At 37.2% G+C, this 13,521-nt stretch overlaps 1 protein-coding gene across 1 annotated transcript in view; it reads right to left on the bottom strand.

Annotated features, from left to right (window-relative positions):
- Window positions 1–3,397: 3,397 nt before the first annotated feature.
- Window positions 3,398–13,521, bottom strand: part of LOC124622027 (mitotic spindle assembly checkpoint protein MAD1) — a 104,011-nt gene continuing 93,887 nt past the window's right edge. Inside the window, exons 11-12 of the mRNA XM_047147583.1 lie at window positions 12,190–12,380; window positions 3,398–3,978 (exon numbers count right to left, since the gene is read on the bottom strand). Of these exons, the coding sequence (XP_047003539.1) occupies window positions 3,814–3,978; window positions 12,190–12,380 (356 nt within the window). The 3' untranslated portion in view covers window positions 3,398–3,813. The remainder of the gene's footprint in view (window positions 3,979–12,189; window positions 12,381–13,521) is intronic.

The following is a 13,521-nucleotide window of genomic DNA, read 5'->3' on the forward strand; positions in this document are numbered from 1 at the left end:
CACACACACCCTACCATTTACCATAAATATTTAGTTATGTTACCAAGACAGCCCCCGAGTGTACAAGAGATTGACCTCATTTACAGATATATCATAACACCAATAGCTTGTACCACTTGTCAGCTTGGAACTATATGTACATCACCCACTGGCACAAATTGCACATCCATCTGCATATTTTTAAGCATTAACCAATGTATTACTGCAACCTTTAGGCAGTAACAGATATAATCTTAAGACCCTTGCCTTGTAAAGTTTGCTCTCATAAAATCACTCTTTCCACCCTCTCTCCCCCGCTCACTTTCTCTTTCTCTCGCTCTCCATGTGCCTCCAACCTTTCATATCTATCTATGAATCCCAACCAAAATTTTAATTTGTGTATAATTTTACCACTGTGGCCAATATGATTATTGTACATAAAGTTTGTAACACTTCACCTGATTGTATAAATGAGTATGAATTGGTTAAGCTATTTTAACCTGTCAGAATTGCATTTCTATACCATCTGAGGTATTTATTCCAATGAATGTATTCAACACCTCAAATAACACCTCCAAATCCCTTAAAAATTTTATTCTGTAATAATGTTGTTAGGACGTATATTGTTTGTACTTTGTCATAATGCTTTCTCTTCTGCTATACGATCCATACACCCAATGGTTTCTGACGCCATATTTGTTTACAAAATATGAGAGTATACATGTGATGTGTTATGACAGTGAAAGGAACTTGTGACCACTGGAGGTACTTTATTTTACTTATTTTTATGTATACCATTAGATACACGTTTAATTTTTTGTCAAAAGAAACCCAAAACCATGTTCTGAAATAGTGTTTTTCCACTAGACAGTGCCACAAGTTCCTCCAAAAAATCTTAAAACACAACACACACACACACACACACACACACACACACACACACACACACACACAAGTTTCATACTAACAAACGTAAATCCACCTGATGATAGAGGTTAAACCTTTGAAACGCGTCGTGGAGATAAATAAACAGTGACTGGTAACAGTAAACTTTTTGTTTCACAGTAAAGCCTAACCTAAAATGTTCACATTTAAAGATATCACAAGCATTTCATTTCAGGAGGAACCTGCAAATAGAACACTGTTGAGGAGGACAGTTAAAAAGATAGCATTTTTGCTATTGTGTGTTTCAATTACAGGGAAGATTAACTGACTCCTGGATATCAACTCAATTTTCAGTCTCCAGCTAAAATATGCCAATTCACAAGGCCTATTAACAATAATGTATGCCTCAGAGCTTCTAGCATTTATAAAAATTCGATGTATGAGACTTGACAGTAATACATCTGGGTGGACCATGCACACAGAAAACCAGGCTGTGATTACACTATCAGGAGAAATTGGCAGAAGCCAAACGTGTACTGAAAAAATGGATGCAAAGTTGCATTCAATGACACCTCTATCACCACAAAGGTGAATGGTTCCTGGGACGGCATAATAAAGTGATTACATAGATCAAAATACCTGATAACACCATCAATAAAGATTGCACTTCGCATTTGAGCACAGGATGGAACCCAGTATCACAACTGTAAGTGGTCATGGTGAATGAGGGACAGAAAAAAATGTCTTATGTGACAATGGACAAAGTACTGCTGATGTCACAGCCAATACCATGGCTAAATAAGGACAGGGCAGTAAGCACATGGCATTCATTTACCAGTTGACACCGGTTGAGGAATACTTGGATGAAAGCTTGTGGAAGTATAATCTCTTGACTTGGCTGGAAACATGAGAATATTATATTTAGTCAAACTGCCATGACACCATGTATTCATACAAATTAGTTGTCTGACTTGTACTAAACTACTGAAAAAACTTTTTTTAAAAAAAAAATCACATGTGCTTGGACTAAATCCTCATGAGTGACTTTGAAATCAACAAATGCTGATCAGCTATTACTGTAGCACAGTTGCTGCCATGAAATCACACATGCCTCTGCTAAAATGACAAAATTTTGTCTGTGAACCTTTGGGATTGACAACAACACATTGCATAAGGGCCTTTTTGGGCCTGTCTTGTTCCTTTTAGAGTGTGCAAGACCGACTTGCAAGTTTAAGCTACTACCATAGTCTATTAAACATGTAGTCTTCTTAACTGTCTCTGTAACTGCAGAATAGCTGGCTTGTTTCACACTGGTTCAGCCTCTATTAAACTTAGTACAACATTCCTTGACATTGTCATGTATCAGAATAAAACTTGTGTAACTAAATTTGGCAAAATTATGACCAGAACATTTCTGTTATCATGAGAAACCCTCTGAAAACTCCATGCAGTGAAAGCATTCCATGGAGCTACACTGTGCTCAGATTTGGGGCAATCCACCCCCCCCCCCCCCCCTCCTTCTCCATCATAAATCTGCCCCCAGAAGTGATATGACAGCACCTGCACAGTTCAGATTGTCAATGACTATGGCAGTCTGCTGAACAGCAATGAAAGAGCATAAAATTACTCTCTGGATTGAAATCTGGATCAAATTACTTCTTTGATCACCCATTCCTACTGGCTTGGAAATGATATACTCTATCATTTAAAACTATGAAATCCCTGATCATGTGACCAGATATTAACTTTAGGTCGATAACCACAAATGAAAACTGCAACTATATTCTTGTGAACAAAAGGACTATCAAGAGAAGATAAGGAACCACTGGAACATGTGGAAATAAACAGAACAGTTACAGCTTGAATAAAATAATTTTGTGACTGACAGACTGCAGTAGCTGCAGGCAGCCCCCAACTGACAAGATTCAACATTTACCAAAACAGATAACAGTGAGCATGTGGCACTTAAGAAATAACTGAAATTCTCAGGTACATGTTCAGTACCACTCACTTCATTGAGAGGTCAGTCACAAAATTATTTTAATCTAGCAAGTCAAATTCAGGATTCTGCCATTGAAAGTTAATTTATCAGAAAATTAGAGAGACAAATATGCACAGAATACTGAACAGAAAGATAAAGTGTAAGCTAGGCAACATAAAAGAATGTACAAAATGTTAATCATACAAAGAGAAGAGAGTATTACAAATAAATAGTAGCTTAAAAATTCTGCATATGATACTGTAATAATGTTTTTTAATGTAGGTAATAATATTTTTAATTCTTCAAAAAAGAAAATAGGTAACCCGAGATAAATGTTTGCTAAGTAATACTTAGTAGAAATTCATCAGTTAATAATGATTACCACTATGTACTTTCATTTATCAAATAATATTTAAATCACCATCATTTTCTTACAATGTGTATAATTACATGTTCATTATGTCATTTCTCTTTGAATGATACTCTATTATTGGTAGGAAGTTTTGATAGGAATATAAAGTTGGGGAAATAGCATGGAAAAAGACTAAAAGATACAATAAAAATAAATATATTGTGACAACTGCAGCAATTGTCTGTATGTACAAACACATTCATTACAATTTTTGGAATATCAAAACAGGCACAAAGGAAGGCCACCTTTGACACACAAATGAGACCACAAGTGAAGCTGAAGTATCACTTAAGAGGGGAGCCCAAACTGACATTTTTAATTTCTCAGTCAAGTTTTGGAAGAAGAATGATATGGGAACTTAAATTGATTGTTTCTACAATCACCAAGTATGATCACGTATATTAACCCTTGCTCTTATCCAATAAGCTCCTCCTCTCCTTTTTTTACTTTCAGTTTCACAGTAGCTCTCTGAGCTATTATTTCAATCATGTTAACATGACAGTTAAACAACATGTTTACTCATGCATTTACACTAAGGCAGCTGCAGTCTACACCGTCATGATGTCGTTGTCATCAATGTCTGTCGATTGAATAAATACTGAGTAATGCCACTCAAATATAGTGGCACAGAATGATGAATATGAAGGTTTTCCTGAATAAAATCTGGTAGAGATGAAGAAAAGGCTGTCTCCAACAGGTCAAGACTGTCATCAGATTTCATCTGCAGAAAAATGTAAAATGTTAAAGTTTTTGTCCATACCAACTAAAGTAATTGAAAACATTTTTACACTTAACTAATAGACATTACTCAACAAAAATGGTCCCAGAAAACATATTTACTGACTGTCACAAATAGCTGTTGCTGTTTTGTATATTGTCATTTACACACAGGTTATAAGGAAACTACAACAAACGTAGCATGAAATATGTTCTAGATCTTCTATTGTAAATGCAAACACAAAGGCACACACCAAGTCCCACTTCCCCTATGAACAAGTGATCCTTGCGATCTCTTAGTCAGTTGTTTACTGAAGATCACCCAATAATCTGACAACTAGTTAGAAATAAACAAAAATCAGTTGAACATACACAGTTTACTTGTTGTCGTTGTTGTTGTCTTCAGTCCAGAGACTGGTTTGATGCAGCTCTCCATGCTAATCTATCCTGTGCAAGCTCCTTCATCTCCCAGTACCTACTGTAACCTACATCCTTCTGAATCTGCTTAGTGTATTCATCTCTTGGTCTCCCTCTATGATTTTTACCCTCCATGCTGCCCTCCAACGCTAAATTTGTGATCCCTTGATGCCTAAGGACATGTCCTACCAACCGATCCCTTCTCCTAGTCAAGTTGTGCCACAAACTTCTCTTCTCCCCAATTCTATTCAATACCTCCTCATTAGTTATGTGATCTACCCATCTAATCATCAGCATTCTTCTGTAGCACCCCATTTCGAAAGCTTCTATTCTCTTTTTGTCTAAATTGTTTATCGTCCTCGTTTCACTTCCATACATGGCTACACTCCATACAAATACTTTCAGAAAAGACTTCCTCACACTTAAATCTATACTCGATGTTAAATTTCTCTTCTTCAGAAACACTTTCCTTTCCATTACCAGCCTACATTTTATATCCTCTCTACTTTGACCAGCATCAGTTATTTTGCTCCCTAAATAGAAAAACTTGTTTGCTACCTTAAGCGTCACATTTCCTAATCTAATACCCTCAGCATCACCTGATTTAATTCGACTACATTACATTATCCTTGTTCCGCTATTGTTGGTGTTCATCTTATATCCTCCTTTCAAGACACTGTCCATTCCGTTCAACTGCTCTTCTAAGTCCTTTGCTGTCTCTGACAGAATTACAATGTCATCGACGAATCTCAAAGTTTTTATTTCTTCTCCATGGATTTTTACTCTGAATTTTTCTTTTGTTTCCTTTACTGCTTGCTCAATATACAGATTGAGTAACATTGGGGATAGGCTCCAACCCTGTTTCACTCCCTTCCCAACCACTGCTTCCCTTTCATATCACTGGACTCTTAACTGCCATCTGGTTTCTGTACAAACTGTAAATAGCCTTTTGCTCCCTGTAGTTTACCCCTGCCACTTTCATAATTTGAAAGAGAGTATTCCAGTCAACATTGCCAAAAGCTTTCTCTAAGTCTACAAATGCTAGAAATGTAGGTTTGCCTTTCCTTAATCTATTTTACTTGTTATTCAACCTTAAATACTGATTCAGAGACAGAGGATAGGAGAACTGTACTGTAATGGAGGAATGTTCTCAGCTTGCAATTCACATGTGAATATTTGGGGGAAGGGGGAAGCAGAGAGGAGGGGCTGAGGATGGGGGAGTTTGGGGTGAAGCAGCACTGCAGTTATCCATGTTGTAATGGGCAGCATGCTCTGCCATTAGCTGGTTAACCTGTCCTTGGCTAAGCTTTGCCAACGGTAGTTCACAGAGGTGGACAACTGCTCATCGGTCCCCTTGTTAACTTGAAAAGCTTTGCAGCTGCTATTCATAACCGAAATAAAAAACGAGTTTCACGGAGGGCCCTGTCTCTGATGAGAAAGACATGATATACCAATGGCAAAATTATGACAAGGGGGCATATGTAGACATGCCTTTTATACTGATATGAACAACCAAGGAAAAAAGATTAGCGTTAAATCCTGTTGCCGCTGAGGACATTAAAGATGGAGATATGGACCAATGGCAGGAAATGGCATGCGGGTGGATCAGAATACTTCTTAGGTTGGCCAGTGATAAAGATTTTATGCACAATGCTACTCATTTTAGGGCACAAAGCAGGACTGTTAAGTCAAATCTCTGTGCAATAATAATGCAGGGTATTATTTACAGTAGGCATAAACGTTTAGGCAAGAAAACCGAACTAAGTTACGATGACTGTTGTTTGGTATTTTAAAAAACAATGTCACATCATTCTGGGGTACGTAATTACTGTGGCTGTCAATGCAACAACACAGTGTATGACCATTATTGTTCTCTTATGCTTAATTGTCAAATTGTCTTAACAGAATACATCACTTTTGAGTTGTTATGTCAATGTAAATGCATGACAGGATATGCTGGATAATTCTCGTTACAATATGTGAGATATATAGTGTAATTCAATGGTTATTTTTGCAAATATTAAAAGAAAAAGAAATTAGTGTTTAATGTCCCATCAAGGATGAGGTCATTAGAGGCAGTGCATAAGTTTTTGCTATTGTTGTTTTCATTATTAACCACCACTGTTTCTGTTTCGTCTTTTTAACTACACAAATATCATCACCATTATCTTCCTTTCCAGGATTAGGCTGGTGCCTGTTCTGAACTCAAAATCAAGTAGGCTGCAGTACCTAGAGGTGGCAGCCCCATCATGCAATTTAACCTGCGCAGTTTTCAAAACACAGCTAGGGGGTTATAAAGTTAATGGCAGGCTCATAAACAGCATCAGATACAGGACTGGATCAACTGAACTATACAAATATTTAAAGAAATATTTGATGGATTGTAGAATTTTCTCTCTGTTGTTAGTTTCATCATAACTGGTGAAATGTGATCTCTATTGAGCATAAGGTTCTGTTGCGTTTAGTTCACGCTCTTATTGTTTCTTTTATCACAACTTTTTATTCCACATATATACGTTTTAAGAGTGCTTCAGCCTAATCCAATATATTCTATCATGTTCCTATTAAGTCCCCTGTATACGATAACTTCTTGGTCAAATTTGCTGTCTCCTATCCATGGGTTTGTCACACAAGTGTGCAGGTGTTACAACAAATTCTGGAAAATTTAGCCTTATTTTTGAAGTGGCTGTCACACTATGCATATCGTGTAACGAAGTATTTTGACACTAGTGGGAATTGCTACCAATACACGCAAAGCATTTCTTGTACTGACTTTAGCACTATGTATAAAGAAGAAAAATAAAACAAAATGCTGGTCCACGGAATGATTGAAATTCAGAAAAAAATATACACATGAAAATCTGATAAAGGAAACATTGCACACTGAACATGATGATTACATCAACTTTAATTTATTTTTATTTCATTCAGCTCCCACTTTTGTGTTGTGCATGGAATACTGGTTTTCTTCATAACATCTTGCTGCAGAATATATGCCCAGGAAAGACACAACACCCTAATCATTTTGGTAATTGCTGGTGCTCTTTTTTTCCGTCCATATTTTCCTTAGGTCGTAGTTTCCACAGTTGTGGAAACTCATGAAGCAATGAGACAAACTATAATAAAAACTCTTTCTCACTTACATTGCATTGCAAAACATCACATATCTGTCAAATCGTCTGTCAATCAAAATTTCTCTCAGACATCTGAAACACATCAAACAAAGCTGCACACTGCCACATAATTTGACAAACTAATGATTTTTCTACATACTTACAAAATCTTCCGCTGTAAATATAAGTACTTTAATCAAATAATTGCCTCTTTCATCTATGTCTGTATAACCACTATTTTTGAAGACGTTGAACTTGTTTGCTAACTATTATCAGGTATGTCACCTAATTCTTAAGTAAGTTACCTTATTCCACATTTCTGATTTCTTCCTAGTGACTGTATTTGTTTCTAGTTTTCTATCTTTTTTATTCTACATCTCGTACGTCAAAAGTTCTTTAGAACCATCACATATTCAATAATTTCTTTACTGTTTCACAAAACTTATTCACTTTCATTTCTTCCTTATCTAGTCCTTTTATGCTTGTTTCTTTTGAAGGTGTGTTGAGGGCAAACGTGTTCCTCTTAGCAACTGTATTATAATCCAAAGTTCCCCACTGAATAAGAACCGTTTTAGTTTTTTTGTCCTATTACTTTTTATTAAATTTCTCAGCCCTCCCCCCTTCTTCCCCCAATCATCTTGTGGTGGTGGTTGCCGTCACTGAACGGATTTTGTAACTCCTCACAGAGCACCTCTACATCATCAGAATGTGAAAGTGTTGGAGCACAGACTTTAGAGATTTCTATAAAATATATTTGTCTACATTTAAAACAATTATTACAGTTCTGTCTGAGATTACTTCAATATCTGTACTAATGTTATCAATTTTCCAGTTCACTGTAAATCCTATATGTAGTAATAAAACTTATTTCCCAAGTTTAATTCAAACATGTCATTCTTTCAGCTCACTTTTAATAACCTTATTATTTCTCATTTAATGTTATGTAACAACTCCTCTTACGCCTCCACTAACTCACCTTTTAACCCTGAAGTTCAGCACTTTATTGTCCCTAAATAAGAAGTAGTCAAAACAGTTGGGGTTTTAAGGTCTCTGCTACTGCCCATTCAGCCAATATTTGTGTAGTACTGTGGAGGCACAGATGGACATGGGCAAGCTATTGGTGTGAGTTTTCATAGTCCATGCTCCTATCAATCTTTGACCTGGGTCAGGATACAGACTACCCATGGTACAGTTGCCTGTCATAGCTTAAGGAGCTTGGTAACGCCTACTTATAGTGCAAAATCTCTGACAGAGCATGGCTCCTAGCAGCCTCAACTCAGGCCTGAGTGCTTCTATACATCAGAGCTCTAGATAAACATGACCAGTTCACATACTGATCATGCACCAAAGGAGTCCTCGAGTCAATACTGTAATTAAGCTGTCAGTCAGACTTTGACAGACACAGGGCAATCAAGTGTAAAGGATCGAAACACCATGCATTATGCAGTGTAGTTTAATGATCAGTTCATCCATATTTGCTCCTTAAAAATGGATCCATCAAGCTGGTTACATTATGAGTCTAACAGCTGCACAACCTTGAACAAATGGAGTGGAAATTAGGATCTACCATAGGTGGTCTCCTTGTACACACACATCCATCCACAACATTCCTGAGGTACTGCGGACACACATGCATGCACCACTCGGGTTTTCCTATAGTACCATGGACATCCATACGCATCCTGGGCCGTCGACCTATCACTGCTGCGGACGAGTTACTTCCATATCTCAGCGAACATAGAAATTTCATACAATATATGGGACTCATTGCATGCTATCATTTGGGGGGGGGGGAATTGTTTTTGTTTTGACATCTTGAATCGTTTATGAGATGTGATAATTGTTATGACCACGATTTGCAATGTGCAGCGACGTGAATGGGCAAATTGTGACTGACTGTCCTTCAGATATACGACCCAATAACTCAAGAATGAAGTAGATATTGTTTTGCTCTAAATTTTAAACAAAAATTCGAAATCTTATCTACATTTCATTTAATGCAATATATGAGCTAAAATAAAAAACATGCAATGGTTTTTTTTACCTCTGCAAAATCTTTAAAATTTCGTGCAGTGATGTACTTAATTTGATTCAGTGCAGTGAGTATTGCATCCTTTATCAAGCAAAGACAAGACTATAAGATGTGCAAAAATCAAATTTTTTCACATAATAATTTTTGCAAAATTGGACAATAAGTATTTAATATCAGCTGAAACGTAATATTTCAGCACAGGCACCAGCGTTTGGTGAGCAGTACAGCCATAACAAAAAGCATTTCAGCACAGAATACAGAGAGGTCGTTTGTAGCAGTAAAAGTGTTAAGATGCAATTAAGGGAGAAACCCCCCATTCCAAATGTAATAACCACAATAATTAGTGATTAGGAAATATTTTACTTCATGTACTTTTTCAATTTTGGTTAATACAACCTCACTTGGTCATTTGCACAAATCATTACAAACTAACCATTCCATAAAAGCAGATGATGTTAAGACTTTTGGAGTGAACCATAGTGTTTCTTCAAAGCCAACATGGGAAAATTTCTCACTTTTATAATCTTATGATGAAGAGTCATTCACATCTCTAGTAACTACAGAACTGCAAACCACCACAACAGCAATTATGTAACAGTATCAGCTTCTTCAAGTGGATTAGGCATTTATGTGCTCCGAAGACAGTCTTTCATATTATGTTAAATACAATGTATCTTGAAGTAAAAAGACCTCACTTCACATTGAATACCATCTTCAGCAGCCATGTCCTTTCCTACATAGCTGTAAAGGTGTATCTTACATATTAACAGAATGGGTATTTACCAGCACTTATTTAAAATAACAGATAATCCCGACCAGTCTTTTCTCAGCTGAGGCTGATATGAAATGTTACCTCTTCAAAAAGATTCTGGTTTCATTGAATTAAGAAATTAAACCTTTTCCACTGTAGAAACCTACTCCTTGCAAACACCCTCTTACTCCAGTCGCATCACTAGAATTGTACAAAATTACAGACACAGCAACATATGAAAGCTCACATGACTTACCAACTAATGTGTGTATAGAGCTGCTCTTTATGTAGGAATGACCACCACTAATCTGGCTGAATGTATGAAAGAGACCTGCTTAGTTTTGGGTGTCTAGTACCCAGTTGCAGCCCCTACTCCATAGTGTGGCTAATGTGGCCTGAGTGTTAACACTACCACATCATCATTTGAATCCTCCCACCTATCATTAGTGTTCCTGAACTCTAGAGATGAGAACTTGCTCTCCAACACAAGCTCGAATTCTGCCACCCTTTATGACTTACCAACCATTAGTATAACTTCCCTCCCACCCTTTCCTTCATGGTAGTTATTAGAATTTTATGATTTGCCTATTTATTTTCCTTTTTCACCATCTCTTTTGCCATTTTCTCCACCACAGCACTTACTCATCTAATGCCTTTCTCATTTCTCACAGCAGGTGGCCCCACTCGAGCTATCTTCTGGGTAACGAGCCCATTTAACCCCTGTGTCCCTCGATCTTTAGTGGAGAATGAACATATTATTACGAAATCTAGAAGTAATGTTTCCTATTTTAAATATTTCTATTATTAGTATAGAAACTTGAATCTTCTGAACAGAGGTACTGGCTAGTTTTTCTACATGTCTATAATTTTAACAACACTTAATCACAACCACTGGTAACTGAAGATGTTTATATCCAATCCTTCAGTATGACAGAAGATTTTAACAAGGAATTATGATAACTGATCACAACATACTCAAAAAGTATGCTTTCATCATTCAGTTCCTTGGGTACTTTGTGTGAAACCTTTGTAGACACATCACATCAAACCTGCAGTTATTTCCTGAGTTACCCACAATGAGATAATTTACAGTTGCAATTTATCACATTTTCCTTTCATCAACTGTCTCCACGTTGTAACATTTTCCATGTCATTGCAATTATAAAGGTGACTCTGATACATAGAAGTACCTCCAACATATTCATCTCAGGAGAACATTCGCATGTCAGTGGTTAAAGCCACAGGTCTTAAGTCTCTGCGGTCATGGACAATTGTCTCACTGTTTTAATGTTATTAACATGACAGAGACTATGTCCATTTACACAGCACTTTACTCACTATGTGGTATAAGTCTTGTATTTTCCCATATATCTATACATCAATTTGTATAGAGACAAAGAAAACATAAGGAAAGCCACACAAATGCATTAGTTAATTGCCAACACTGTATTGCATATACAACACAGCCTGAAATAAGACCATGTTGGTGGCTCAAGCTGCTGTTTACGTGGAAACTTACCTGATAAAAGAAATGTCAATAACAACCTGGGGAACAAGGATTAAAAGGTCAATTAAAACTGGAGACACTAGTAATGATCTCCAATGACATATCACTGGATAAGAGGGCTATAGTTTATAAACAAAGCTTCTGGTACAGATTTCTGTATCAATGCTATTCTATTATATATAAGAACATATAGGTCACTGAGTTAATGGAAACATAGTACAGCCCATTTGAGTCAACTTTATTATTATAAGAGATTCACTGCCACATGCCCAAATTAGTATTACAGCTGCAGAAATAACCTAGAGAACAAATGAAATGTTCATTCTGCTTCTCAAATAAATGAATCAAACTAAAATATGAATATCCTTATGTGGATGACAGGCATATTGTGTTACCTTAAACATGAGGTGATCATCTTGTGAATCTGCATACATGCTCGCCAGACGATAGTGATTCTGTTGAATGCGATCTATCTTATAACCCAAAAGCACATAACAAGCCTCACGAAATTCCTGGCCAGAAGATGTAAATGCCTCTTTCATTCGCTGCATTTTGAGCTGATAAGACGTCAACTGCTCACGGAGTTCTGTAAGAAGCAAAAATATGTTTTATAAAACTTCTAACACATTCAATAAAATAGAGGTGATTTAAAATTATGGGCACAGACTTAAAGATATTACACTTCATAAAAGAAAGGCATTGAAGAAGCCTCTTCCAGCAACAATAATGTTTCCAATATAGTGAAGTGTAGGTCCAGCACACATTCTGCACTTTTACTAAACTTTCTCCACAACTGATTACATTGCTAACACACCGATCAACTGATTACTTTGCTAACGCACCGATCAGTACTAGTATTACAGCTGCATTATGGCAATTATTGCTGTGATGCTTCCACCACCCGCAACAGAACATTCAGTCACCAAGGTGACATCTATAAGTGCTTGGCCGGCCAGCCACCAGGACACTAAGCTGCTCAGCCACTATATCTGTATGGCCACCATACAGCCAGGCCCTGAGCAGTTTGACAGTCATCCATTCGAGACTAGCAGCCAAATCCATCCAGCGATAACTAATCCATCTGTCAGAAACTAATACATCAATTTGGCATCCACAGAGCATACGTTGTTAATTAGACTACTGATACTTGCCAAGGTCTGGAGTTTGGCACTGTCCCATCTCAAAGTCATCCCCAGCACTACAGCTGTTGACACCAATGTTAGGTATCCCTGATCTATCACCATGACAGTCAACCACCACTGTGTGAGCTCTCAACTGCAGTCTGACACTGCACTATATGACATACTGTAGTGTGAGCAAGACATATGGACAGGAGGTGGATGTCGTATTCTGCCATTTCATGAAAGAGGGGAGAATGCAATTGCTGTGATATGCTCCCCATAAATGTTAACACAGGAAAACTTATATGCAGAGTCAGTGGAAGATTACTTTATAAACAAATCTGTAAAGAGAAGTGCACGCAAGTTTCGTTGAATACGGGCTCATGGGTATCCATGGCAGTCAAGATGGAGTAAGAAATTTGGACCTGCCTGCAAATGGAGTATGGAAGGGAAAGTGTTGGTATATAAATTAACAGCTTGATGACAGGATTATAGAAGAAAGTACCAGCCCATTAGCGGCACCCATGGTAACTGTATCCAAAAAGGGCAGGAATGAGAGGAGGGCATACTTATGCTGTGATTATCAATATTTAAACCAGTGGTTAG

This window comes from Schistocerca americana, chromosome 7 (assembly GCF_021461395.2).
Source record: "Schistocerca americana isolate TAMUIC-IGC-003095 chromosome 7, iqSchAmer2.1, whole genome shotgun sequence".
NCBI classification, from domain to species: Eukaryota; Metazoa; Arthropoda; class Insecta; order Orthoptera; family Acrididae; genus Schistocerca; species Schistocerca americana.